The 14,057-nt window shown below is 48.0% G+C and overlaps 1 protein-coding gene across 1 annotated transcript in view; it reads left to right on the forward strand.

Moving 5' to 3' along the window:
* The window catches only part of ACER1 (alkaline ceramidase 1), an 87,856-nt gene that overhangs the window by 46,923 nt on the left and 26,876 nt on the right, over window positions 1-14,057 (forward strand). The window contains exons 3-4 of the mRNA XM_040327178.1: window positions 3,081-3,195; window positions 3,409-3,547. Coding sequence (XP_040183112.1) covers window positions 3,081-3,195; window positions 3,409-3,547 — 254 coding nt within the window. The remainder of the gene's footprint in view (window positions 1-3,080; window positions 3,196-3,408; window positions 3,548-14,057) is intronic.

The following is a 14,057-nucleotide window of genomic DNA, read 5'->3' on the forward strand; positions in this document are numbered from 1 at the left end:
AGGTCCTCCTCGTCGGGCAAGTCCGTGTATGAACGGTCACCTCGCGGGGAGCGGTCGCGGGCGCCATCTTGGATTCGGCCTCCCGGCGCTGTGGCGAAGAAATCTGTGAGTTTCCGCGGCACCCGTTCCTCCTTTCTTTTCCTGGAGTGTCCGGGCTGGTTCCTCATCGCGTGAGGGTCTGTGTCCTGCATTTCTGCGGTCTGTGCTGCGCTGTTGGCGGGTCGAATCTCCGGTCAGTGCGGGAGCTGAGGAGTCAGCCGTCCATTCAGCTCGATGGCTAGCCACGCCCCCTCTAAATCTATATTTTTAAAGTGACATTTATTTTGTTATATTTTTAAAATATGTCCCTATTATTTAGTTAGGCTACCGGTAGTTAAATTCATAGATCGCCACTTCTCAAAAGTTGCCTACCACTGATCTGGTGTACCAGAAGAAATTGTTGGCTGTCCATAAATTGTATCTAACAACAGTAAAACCCTTCATATACAACATTTATACACAAAAGCACACTTTTGCCCACTGTTCAGTTAGGATATTTAACCCATTAGAAGTGTAGCACTACCCCCGAAGGAGCTGCTGGTTTGTTTTGGGTGGCATGTTACCTCATGGCTCCTCCGCCGTCTAAGGCTGTATGGTGAAAGTAGTAGTAACGGAATGTCCACGACAGGTGTCTTTTTCTGTGCTCTTTATTACCCAGCCGGGTAAAAACAACAAAACTTGTGGTGAAGGAGAGATTCAGCAGAAGAAGAAATAGCAGATTCAGGCGTAGCAATAGGAAAACAGTCCTGCTTCCAACAACACTTTCTTCTTCGCCACTCTAGCCAGAGTGGGTTTAGTGTACCTGGACAGGCCTCTCTCACTGACCTGGCAGCCAGAGTATCACTCGGATCTTAAGAGAAAAGTCTCTGCCACAGACCCTCCTTAGAATTGAGATAGCGGAGGTTATCCTCCTTAATAGACTTTACGCCTGGATCTCCTTCAGGTAGTTTGTAGTTAGGTTACCGACTTATAGGTGACCAACGTCCAGCCTTTCAGTACCTGGTTACCTTGATCCCCGGTGGATGGTCGAGACCCTATTGGATTGCCAGCCTCTCTTGGCTCTCCTCAGGCGGACTCCCCACCGAACAGCTTCCTCTCAAGGGAACAACGCTTGGGATCTTCTTAGAATTAGGGACCCAGTCGATCACTGGGGCCCAGCCACAGCTCAAATGTTCCGGACCAACGTGGTCCCGGGACCAGGAACACAGCGTGGCATGCACACCTCGGCCTGGAAGGCCATTTCGCCGGGGCGCCATGATGTGGTCACCCTAAAGGTGGGTGCCACACTGGAAGAAGACGACCCAGACCAATGGCATCTGTCCCATAAATACCCTCCCCCAGCATGCACAGCGAGGAAAACCCCTCCTGATCGGCTGCTGGGGAAAAGCACCCAAACCTCGACTCCACTGCTGCCACCGGTTGTCCTGGGGTGGAATCAGCACCCTATAAGCGACAGAATGAGCCCACAGCACAGCCAAGCTGAGACAGAGACCCACATTTAAACAAATCAGCCTGGTCAGAGCTAACTAACTCTCTGACCCCCTCTAAATTTAAACTAGAACTGGTTCTTAGAAGTAACCAGGCACTACAGAAGGGTTTACCTTTTTAACCACTTCCAGTCTGGGCCAATTCTGACATTCCTCTCTTATATGTAAAACCAATTTTTTTTTTGCTAGAAAACTACTTAGAACTCATAAACATTATTAGCTAGATTCAGGTAGGGGCGCGCAACTTTAAGGCGGCGTAGCATATCGTATTTACGCTACGCCGCCTTAAGTCAGAGAGGCAAGTACTGTATTCACAAAGTACTTGCCTCCTAACTTACGGCGGCGTAGCGTAAATGCGGCGGGCGCAAGCGCGCCTAATTCAAAATAGGCTGAGGGGGCGTGTTTTATGATAATTTTGTTTGACCTGACGTGATCGACGTTTTTTTGGAACGGCGCATGCGCTGTCCGCCTACATTTCCCAGTGTGCATTGCGGCTAAGTACGCCGCACGGTCCTATTGATTTCGACGTGGACGTAAATGACGTAAATCCCTATTCACGGAAAGACGTAAGGCAAACGATGTAAAATTTGCGAATTTCGAAGCGGGAACGGCGGCCATACTTTAACATTACTATTCCAACTATTTGATGGAATAACTTTAGGCCTGATAAAGCGGTACGTAAACGGCGTATCTGTACTGCGTCGGCCGGGCGTACGTTCGTGAATAGGCGTATCTAGTGATTTACATATTCTACGCCGACCGCAATGGAAGCACCACCTAGCGGCCAGCCTAAATGTTGCACCCTAAGATAGGACGGCACAAGCCGTCCTATCTTAGATAGGTTTAGGTGTATCTCTGTTTAAGAATACACTTAAACTTAGGTCGGCGCAGATTCCGAGTTAGGTCGGCGTATCTACTGATACGCCGACCTAACTCTATGTGAATCTAGCTATATATATATATTTAAGCAAGAGGCCATAGAGAATAAAATGGTGGGTGTTGCATATTTTTAGATTACACAATATTGTTTGGTTAAATATAAAAAAAAAGTTCCACTGAATAAATAGATACCAAACATGTTACGCTTTAAAATTTCGTCCACCCACGGAACTGCTTCAAGCTACAGTAGCTAAAAATATTGATAGGAGACGCTTTAAAAGCCTTTACATGTAACCAGTTTAGAGTTACATGGGAGGTCTAGCTCTGATATTATTTGTGAGGATACTTCATATATGTGGTGCTATCAACGTTTACATAGGCGTGCGGAACCTACATGCATGTTCACATTTGTGTATGAGCATGGGGGAACAGAGGCACTATGATTACTTTTCCTTTGTAGGGAATCGCCAGCAGAAGAAAATAATATCTCTATCATTGCTGCAGCGACCACTGAGATATCACCCTTCCCGTTAGAAGACATTTATATACGTACGGGAAGTGGTTAAAACCATATGTGTTTATTTACATTAAATATGCTAATAAAATGAAGAGTGAAAGAACAGTTAACTGCATTTAACATTTAAGTATTTAATATTTTGTACAAATTACTTGCAGGTCAGTAATATTTCCTTCCTGTTTGTGGGCCCCCTTATGATGTACCTGTTACACCCATATGCCTGCAGACGGTCACTGATGGTTCACGGAGTCTGGATCTTGTTCACTGTGATTGGTATGATTGCACACACGCTTGTTTATGTGTCTATAAAGATATGCATGTAGTATATAAAGCACATATTATTTTTGCTCTAGTATCTTCCAATCAACCAACCAAGAAGTTTATTGCTCTGACTGAGAATTTACTGCTCACTGTATGTTATTAAATATGTTTTCCCATCTTAGTAAGATAAGATGGATTATGTAATAACACGTTTTTCTCATTTAGGTCTCTTCTCCATATACTACCACATGACCCTTAGCTTCTTTGGCCAGTTACTCGACGAGATCTCCATTTTGTGGGTTATTTGCCTTGGCTATTCTCTATGGTTTCCCCAGACTCACTTCCCCAGATTCATCACAAGCAGGTAGGATTGATTTGTTGTTTATCTATGTATACCCCTGGTTTGTCTTTGTACTGGTAGCTGAATATTGGAAAAAAAAGTTATAATTTTTAAATTCTTCTTTAAATCTGAACTCAGAGATAAGCAAATATTTTACAGATCAGTGGTCTCCAAACTGAGGTCTGTTGGCCAAATGCAGCCCTTTTATTGCTCCTATCTGGCCCTTGGGGCACTGTTCAGCCCCTGCTGGGCCGCTCCCACAGCTCTCTCACAGCTTTCTGCCCAAGCTATGTACAGCACAGTGATGTTGTCACTGCTACTTTACAAGGAAATAGGGGCTGCGGCCGCATGGGAAGCCTTGGCAATTTGTTGCTTGCGGTTCAGTCAGGCCTCGTACACACGACCGAGGAACTTGTCGTAAATGAAATATCGTTTCCCTCGACGAGTTCCTTGTCAGGCTTGTGGAGAAACTTGACAAGCTTGCTTTGCGTAAACACTGTCAAGACCAAATCTCCTCGTTCTCAAACGCAGTGACGTACAACACATACAACGGCAGGGGAAGGTCGATTCCACTGGTACAACCCTTGGGGCTGCTTTTGCTAATCTCATGTTACTGCGTGTTAAGTAAAAGTTTGGTAAGAGACGATTTGCACTTTTCAGACTGTTACAGTGTGACAAATGTGCTATCTCCATTACAAACGCTACTTTTACCAAAGGTGCGCTCCCGTCTCATACTTTATTCTGAGCATCTGCGGGTTTCTTAGCATAAATATGATCGTGTTTCTCGTCGTAAACCAGCCTGACGAGGAACACGACGAGGAAATTGAGACTCCCGACGAAGAAAAAGAGAACTTGTTCTCTTTATTTCTCGTCAAGCTCCACGACAGTTTTCTTGATGAAAAACATACACACGACCGTTTTCCTCAGCAAAAAAGCTCTGCCACCAAGTTTCTTGATGGATTCTGTCGAGGAAAACGGTTGTGTGTACGAGGCCTCAGTGTTACCTGACCCTGAATACAGTGTAAGATAACCTGGCTGGCATGAGGCCTTTGACTCGGCTACTGCAATTGGGAAGCCCACTCTGAGTGCCAAAAGAGAGCAGGAGGCTAACCAGGAGCAGAAAGATTGTGTGGGTGCAAATAGCAACACTGAGGAGGTTCTGTTCTACACACAGTGAGCTGAAGATGTTACCTAAGCTGGAATATGGTGAGTATAAACAAGGAGGAAAAAAGAAGCCAGGAATGAATTGTCATCTCCAATAGCAACCAGAGGGTGCCCTTCACCGGGGGAACCAAAACTTTGGGGGGAGCATTCCAGGAAGATGCGTGTGCACTTTTGTCTGTCAGGAGTCACCAGGAGGGAAGGTTCTTCAGAAAAAAACCTCCACTTCCTGGCCTGGTATGTGGCCAATGGAGGGGGGGAACTGGAATATTACTAGAAATAAAGCTGGATGTGAGGTGGTATCTGCACACCTGCTGTCGCCTCTTGAAACAGTGAACAAGTTTGTTTATGCCTGCAGGGGGTGCCAGAGAGCCAGCGAATCCTGCTGTTGATTCACCTCATTGGGGCTTGGGTGAAATGGCCGGTCACAGAGTTGCAGTGAGCCAAGCGATCTTAAAGGAAGTTGGCAGCGGTTACTGCAGCAGTATATACGACTGTCTGAGTTCAATGCTGGGACTGCATTGTTCAATGTCGGCCCTGCCAGTTGTTGCAGTGAGACCCCATTCAGTTGAAAATGGCTTATTTGGTGGGTGGTGCTTCCTGTAGAACGTGTATAACATCCAAGCGAAAGATATAACACCAACATGCCAGAAAAAAATCAAAAACAGAATCACTGAATTGGAAAAATAATCAACCCCCCCCCCCCCGTCACTATTTTGTGGAACCACCTTTTGCTTTAAATACAGCCTTTAGTCTGTTGGAAAATGTCTCTCCTAACTTTGCACAGCTAGACTTTGCAATATTTGCCCACTATTCTTTGCAGAACTGCTTAAGTTCAGTTAAATATAATGGTGACTGTTTGATGACTTTTCACAGCTTTTCAATTGGGTTTAAGTCTGGGCTCCGACCTTGCTTTGCTATGCAAGGACATTCACCCTTTTCTCCTTCAGCCACAATGTGGTCATTTTTGCTGTGTGCTTTGGGTCATTGTCATGTTGGAAGGTAAACCTTTTTAATATTGACAACTTTCTGGCAGAGGGCAGCAGATTTTCCGCGAGAATTTGATGGTATTTTGCCCCATCCACTTTTCCTTCTATCCTTACAAGTGCTACAGTCCCTGTTGCAAGGAAACACCCCCATAACAGGCTATTATCTCCTCCATGCTTTACTATAGGGATGTTATTTGGATGGATTTCTGCCAGACATGTCGTTTGGTATTGAGGCCAAATAGTTCAATTTTAGTCTCATCTGACCACAACACCTTTTTCTATGTGGCTTCAGAATCTTCAAGGTGTGTTTTGGCAAAGCTCAACTGCATTCCCCAATCACAGAGAATTCTTTTTATTTTGAGACAATTAATATGGGATTTTTCGTGTAATAGTCAATGTTCTGAATGAACTGCTATACACAATACAGGGATTTTTAGGTCACATACGTTGCAATGCATGTTTTTTTTTTTTTTTAAATCAAAATTTATGTTTTATGTTTATTGAACATACAGAAATAAAAACAGCAACACTTTCCAATGCACAGACAGATAATGAACCCATTGAAATGTACAGTATACATATATAGACAGTTGCCCTTCACTCCACCCACAACCATCAACCTCCCCACTCCACCAGGTACTATTCCAACCCGCCCCCATACACTTCAATTCAGCTCATGTTCCATCACAGCACTAATTCTACACCCACCTATAAACATCGTAAAAGTCTAGTCATGACAAGTTCCCTGGGGCTCAAACCCGGCGTATCCAGCCACATTGACCATATCCGCTCAAACCTGCCCGGACATCCCCGGTGCTGGTATATATATTTTTCCATAACTAGAGTATTCCCCACATGAGTAATCCAGGAGGAAAGGGCGGACGGAGAGGCGGACTTCCATCCCATTAAAAGTAGTTTCCTAGCTTGGAACAGCGCTCTAGAAATTGCTACCCTAGTCAGTTCCTCAGGAACCACATCTTCCAGCCCCCCCAATAGACCGCACATAGGGTTGACAGGGATCTTGGTCTGAAATACAGAGTTAATTGTGTCCACCACCCCATTCCAATACCTGTGCAGCTTCGGGCATCGCCACAGAAGATGTATAAGGTCCCCATCGTGCTGCTGACAACGGCAGCACAACGGGTCCTCCAGTCTACCCATCCTATGCAATCTCACCCAGGGCCGGCGCTACCACTAGGCAGATTAGGCAGTCGCCTAGAGCGCACTGCCGCCTAGAGCGCAGCCACGGCCGCTGGCTTAACTACACTCTACTGGGAGGAGAGGTTGCCTGGAGCATGTCAATGTGCCTAATCCTCTACCCGGCTGTCAAGCACTATGTGTGTGGCTGCGCGGCAATCAGCAGCACCCTTGGGGAGGCGTGGGCGGCTGGGCATCCATCGCTATAATGGCAGTGAACAGCGAGGGGCCAGCCGACTCGAGCGCAGATAAGCCCGGGATTCGGGAGAAGAGCTCCACCGTGGCACCGCCTCCTCCTTGACCTCGTCCCCTGACCCCGCCTCCCCAGGAGACAAGCGGCACAGCGTACCCCATGCTGCCTTCCAGAGCATGGACTGCTCCAAGTTCCTCTACATGCTCTGATGTGAGGACTGGAGCTGAGAGGCTCGCCGCTCACTGGGGGCACAGAGGACGGGCAGGACTCAGGCTGCTGAGCCTGCTGGAGCCACTGGAATTGGACGGATCGTGCAGGAGACTGACATCATTGCATGGAAGGTACTGTCTGTCGTCAAACACACCTGCAGACAGAGACTGGGACAGAGGTGTCTCAAGCCCCCTCCCCTCTTTCTAAGCCCCCCTCTCAGTCCTCCCCTCTCGATCAGCCCCCTCCCTATACCCTCAGCCATCCCTATACTCTCAGCCTCCCTATACCCTCAGCCATCCCTATACTCTCAGCCCTCCCTATACCCTCAGCCATCCCTATACTCTCAGCCCTCCCTATACCCTCAGCCCTCCCTATACTGTCAGCCTCCCTATACCCTCAGCCCTCCCTATACTCTCAGCCTCCCTATACCCTCAGCCATCCCTATACTCTCAGCCTCCCTATACCCTCAGCCATCCCTATACTCTCAGCCCTCCCTATACCCTCAGCCATCCCTATACTCTCAGCCCTCCCTATACCCTCAGCCATCCCTATACTCTCAGCCCTCCCTATACCCTCAGCCATCCCTATACTCTCAGCCCTCCCTATACCCTCAGCCATCCCTATACTCTCAGCCCTCCCTATACCCTCAGCCCTCCCTATACCCCCAGCCATCCCTATACTCTCAGCCCTCCCTATACCCTCAGCCATCCCTATACTCTCAGCCATCCCTATACTCTCAGCCCTCCCTATACTCTCAGCCCTCCCTATACCCTCAGCCATCCCTATACTCTCAGCCCTCCCTATACCCTCAGCCATCCCTATACTCTCAGCCCTCCCTATACCCTCAGCCATCCCTATACTCTCTACCCTCCATATACTCTCAGCCCTCTCTATACCCTCAGCCCTCCCTATACCCTCAGCCCTCCCTATACCCTCAGCCATCCGTATACCCTCAGCCATCCGTATACCCTCAGCCATCCGTATACCCTCAGCAATCCCTATACTCTCAGCCACCCCCCCCTCCTTTCTCTCTCAACCCCCTCCCTATTCTCTCAGCCCCCCATTAGCCCACCTGTCTATCAACCCACCCATCTCTATCAGCCCCCCTCTCTTAGCCCTCCCTCCATTCTTAGCACTCCCTCTCTCAGCCCCCACTCTCCTAACACCCCCTCTCCCTCTCTCTCAGCCCCCCTCTTCCTCTCTCTCAGCCCCCCTCTTCCTCTCTCTCAGCCCCCCTCTCCCTCAGCTCCCCTCTCCCTCTATCTCAGCCCCCCTCTCCCTCCTACCTCTCTCTCAGCCCTCCCTCCTACCTCTCAGCCCTCTCTCCTACCTACCTCTCTCTCAGCCCTCCCTCCTACCTCTCTCTCTCTCTCAGCCCTCCCTCCTACCTCTCTCTCTCAGCCCTCCCTCCTACCTACCTCTCTCTCTTAGCCCTCCCTCCTCTCTCAGCCCTCCCTCCTACCTACCTCTCTCATGCCCCCATCTCTCTCAGCCCTCTCTCTTAGCTCTCCCTCCTCTCTTAGCCTTCCCTTCATTCTTAGCCAGCCCTCCCTCTCTCAGCCCCCACTCTCTCAACCCCTCTTCTCTCAAAGCCTCCCTCTCTTACAGCCGCCCTCTCAGTCCCCCTCTCTCTTAGCCCCCCTCTCCCCTCCTCCCCAATTAGCTGGTCGTGCCTAGGGCACAAAATTGGCTAGCACTGGCCCTTTTTAGGTAGGTCAGTGTATGTGTCAAGTCACATGTGTTACAAGGGCAAAGGGGGTGGAGTCAGGGGCAGAGCCAAAGTGGGGGCGGCAAAATTAGGTTTCGCCTAGGCTGTCAAAAATCCTTGCACCAGCCCTGATCTCACCGGAGTGTAGTGCACTCTTAATAGTATATACAATTGTGAAACATTCAGAGAGAAAGTAGTTAGGGATTGAAGAGCCTCCTCCCATTGGTCACCTGTAATCTGGCCGAGGTCCCGTTCCCAAGAAGAAAGTGCCTTACATGGGTACGCCCTCAAGTGTTCGGACAGTAACATCTGGTAGCACTGGGATATAATCCCCTTGGTCTCAGAGGTGTAGTGCAGCACATGGAATACCGGAGTGGGCAACAATGTCCACTCCCCCGCATCTCCCTGCGCCGCAACAGCATGCCGCAGCTGAAGATATGGGAACCACATAGTGGCCAGCAGGTCAAAGCGAGCCTGCAATTCAGAAAATGATAACAGCCTACCATTGTGGAATATATGAGATAGCAATGTCACCCCATGGGCCCTCCAACGGGGCCCCTGTTGCAATTTAGCCAACTCAATATATGAGCAGTTGTCCCATATTGGGCTATGATCTGTGAACCCCCGCACCTCCTGGAGCTGCCTACCCTTGTTCCATATTTTTTGAGTTAACGTCATCGTCGGGTTCTGTTTATTAGACCTGGGGGCTTTACCATTCCACAGCAATCTCCGGAAAAGGGTGTTCACCACTCTGAAAACTTTCAAGTGTATAACCACCGGGGAGTTGTGTAGAAAATACAATAGCTGGGGCATTAGAATCATTTTAATTAAGTTAGCTTTGCCTGCCAGTGACATTTTAAGGTTATTCCAAGTATTGATCTTATCCCTAAAGCGGGACAGCAAGGGGTACACATTAAGCGAACAGTACTTTGGGTGATATTTGTACACCGAAGTATTTGAAGCTATTAACCACCGGGATGGGACAAGAGGCCGGGAGGACCACCTCCCGGTCCTCATCTAACATCATCAGGGCAGATTTGGACCAGTTAATGGTCAGGCCTGAGAAGTGACCAAACTGCGTTATGACGGACATAACCCCCTGCAGTGACAGGGTAGGGTCTCCCAAAAAGAGTAGCATGTCATCAGCGTATAGCATAATTTTCTCATGAAGGCTACCATACCGAAACCCATCAATCACGGCACTTGACCGTATCAGGGCCGCCAGCGGTTCTATAGCAATCGCAAGAAGCAGGGGAGACAGTGGGCAGCCCTGCCGCGTTCCCCTACCCAGAGCAAAAGCAGGCAACATTTTATCCGCCATCCTAATGGTCGCCCGAGGGGACGCATACAGTAGCTTAGTCCATGCCTGCAATGCATGTTTAAAGTGAATGTAAACCCCCCCAAAAAAAATTAATTAAGGCTTGCACATTGTACAGTATAGGATTTTATGTCATCTGTGCCCAGTCTTGCCACATAGAGTTAATCCAGCTCTGAACAGTCCTCTTATATTTTTTCAGTGAGATAAAAACTGACACACAGAGAAATAGGAGTCAGTCCTTCCCCCTTGCTGTGAGTGACAGGTGATTTCCTTACACAAGCCTGAGAGAAACATTTAGTGTACTTCAGATCCCCTCCTCTTTTCTTCTCCAGCTCTCCCAGGATTGGCTGCTCCACACCTTAGCATGATTGGGCATGCTGAAGTCATGTGGTGACTTTTCTGGGTTTTGACTGGATGTTAGTGATCGCAGAAGTTCAGTGTAAGAAATACACAGGAGAAAATGCATGTTGACAAGGGGAGTGTAGAGGTGGGCAGGGAGTCTACTGTCATTACGACGCCACCCACCAAGCTCCTGGCAACAGACCCACCCACAGAATCTACAAGGAGCTAAAGGGGTGTGACCGCATGTTAGCACTCAGAATTTTGGATGAACCCTCTGCACACTGCTATACAGTCTTTTTAGCAAACATTCCATAAAAACAGGGATTTTTAATTCACAAACATTGCAATGCATGTTTAAGCTGATCAACTGTGTCAAAACTATGACGTACAATACATAAAGTGTTCATGTTTCAATAGATGCTGATTTTAATGCAGGTCAACATTAATGGGGTTGTAAATCCTTGTGCAGCCATTGGCTCCCGCTGCTCTCAATCAAATCCAATGACGCAGGTGCCAGGGCGGGGCCGAGTCCGGCATTCTGTGTCTATGGACGCAAAAGCTGGACTCGGGAGCGCTCGCGCACGCACGGTAACCCCCAGGGAGAGCGGTTCTCCTAGGGGCTTTACCAATGCAGGAAGGAGCCGCGAGTTTCATTGGGGGACCCCAGAAGACGATGATCGGGGGGCACTCAAATTGAACTGCACAGTGGAGGTAAGTATGATATGTTTGTTTTAAAAAAACAAAAAAAACAAGGGTTTACAACCCCTTTAAGTAAGGCTGAGACAAAGTGATACTTTTTTGTGTACAGAAAGGCATATGTGTAGTAATGGGAAAATTTATTTTGAAAAAAAAAAGTCCCTTTGTCCTGAGGTTTATGCACGTCAGTGAGACTGTCACCTGTTGCACAGTAATTTGGAGTATTTTGTAAATACAAGTGTAGCACCCCCTTACTTTCAGTATGGGCACTACGCTAAAGTTAGTGGGGAATGGGAGAGTTACCTTGCTCCCATTACATAGTTACATAGTTACATAGTTAGTCAGGTTGAAAAAAGACACAAGTCCATCCAGTTCAACCACAAAAAATAAAAAAACAAAATAAAAAACACAGTAAAATCCTATACACCCAACTCCATACCCACAGTTGATCCAGAGGAAGGCAAAAAACCCCAGCAGAGCATGATCCAATTTGCTACAGCAGGGGAAAAAATTCCTTCCTGATCCCCCGAGAGGCAATCGGATTTACCCTGGATCAACTTTACCTACAAATCTTAGTACTCAGTTATATTCTGTACATTTAGGAAAGAATCCAGGCCTTTCTTAAAGCAATCTACTGAGCTGGCCAGAACCACCTCTGGAGGGAGTCTGTTCCACATTTTCACAGCTCTTACTGTGAAAAAACCTTTCCGTATTTGGAGGTGAAATCTCTTTTCCTCTAGACGTAAAGAGTGCCCCCTTGTCCTCAGTGTTGACCGTAAAGTGAATAACTCAACACCAAGTTCACTGTATGGACCTCTTATATATTTGTACATGTTGATCATATCCCCCCTTATTCTCCTCTTCTCAAGAGTGAATAAATTCAGTTCCTCTAATCTTTCCTCATAGCTGAGCTCCTCCATGCCTCTTATCAGTTTGGTTGCCCTTCTCTGCACTTTCTCCAGTTCTCCGATGTCATTCACTATTTGTTTACATTTTTGGGACTTCTGTCATTCCAGAAACGTCCACTGGGTCAGTCTGTGGTCCAGGGATGCAATGTCATCCCTGGCCAGCAGTTGGCGCCAGAGAGGTTCTGGCAGAGTACGTTTCTCCAGCAGCCGATTAGAGGAGTTTTTATCCTCGCGGGGCGTGCTGGAGAGGAGTATATCTGTGACAGGTGTCATGTGTTTTAAAATCTTTGCGGGGTCCCCATTCCAGGTGCGGCATCCACCTTCAGGGTGCCCGCCGGCGTGACCAACCTGGCCATAATTGCAGACTACTTGGGACCTCATCCGGAGGTACAGTGGGACCCCAGTGACTGGCTGGGTTTCCTGTTCTATTGAAAGGATCCCAGGCTGGGTGCCGTTCGATTGGGGAGTCGGTTTGAGGAGGACCCCGAGGCAGGTCGTCCAACAAAGCCTGAACAAACCAATTGCGGTTCCGGTGACCAGAGTATCGACAGGTATGTTTGCTGTCATCTGGTGACCAATGCAGAAATCTACTGGGAGGATTCGCTCTATCTACCTATCTAGCTCAGTTATTGTAATTGGCCTGTGGCAGAGGCCCGAGCCGGGTCTGTGAGAGAGGCCTGTTCCTCCCAGAAATCCTAAGTGACATCTCGGCTGCCAGGCCTGAAAAAAAGGGTCTGTCCAGGGGCACTTTACCCACTCAGTTGGAGTGGCGACGAGTTACAAATTGGTACTACACAGAGCAGTACTGACTGCTCTATTTAATATCCAGGCCTGATACTGCAAGGTTCTTCCTCTCTCTCTATTCATCAACTTTGTCCTTCCCAATTGATGTTGATGTTGGCCTGGAAAATAAAGCATTGGAAAACTCCTTTATTCACTGTCTGGACCTTCGCTCACTGTTTGGACCAGATCTACAGACGAAGTACGCCGACGTATCTACTGATACGCCGGCGTACTTTCAAATTTCCCACGTCGTATCGTTGTTTTGAATCCTCAAAACAAGATACGACGGCTTCTGGGTTAGATCCAGCAGGTGTACGTCTTCGTACGCCTTCGGATCTAAGATGCAATACTACGGCGTCTGCTGGGTGGCGTTCACGTCGTTTTCCGCGTCGGGTATGCAAATTAGCGATTTACGACGATCCACGAACGTACGTGCGGCCGTCGCATTTTCTAACGTCGTCTGTAGTCGGCTTTTTCCGGCGTATAGTTCAAGCTGGTATTTTGCGGCGTATAGATAGACTTGCCATGTTAAGTATGGCCGTCGTTCCCGCGTCGAAATTAGACTTTTTTTTTTTGCGTAAGTCGTCCGTGAATAGGGATGGACGTAACTCACGTCTAAGTTAAAAAAATGACGTTGTTGCGCAGTTCATTCGGCGCGGGGACGGGTTTCATTTAAATGAAACCCGCCCCCAACCCGCCCAATTTCAAATCCGCCGCCAGAAATACACTACGCCGCCGTAACTTTCGGTGAAAACTCGCTGAGGATTTGAATATACGCCAGGTAAGGTACGGTGGCGTAGTGTATCTCTGATACGCTGCGCCGATCCAAATGTATGTGGATCTTGCCCTTTGTCTCTACAATTACACCCCTAGACAACGGCAGGGTAACTTAATAGGCCGATACCCAAATTCAACCAGCGGCTCCTTCAGGGGTAGCGCTACACAAGGGTTGCGGCATATGTGTGCAGTGTGTACAGTGAATAGGCACCAGTTTTATTTGATTGTCCCCTTTAAACCACTCCCACCATC

Source organism: Rana temporaria, chromosome 1, assembly GCF_905171775.1.
Source record: "Rana temporaria chromosome 1, aRanTem1.1, whole genome shotgun sequence".
Lineage (NCBI taxonomy): Eukaryota > Metazoa > Chordata > Amphibia > Anura > Ranidae > Rana > Rana temporaria.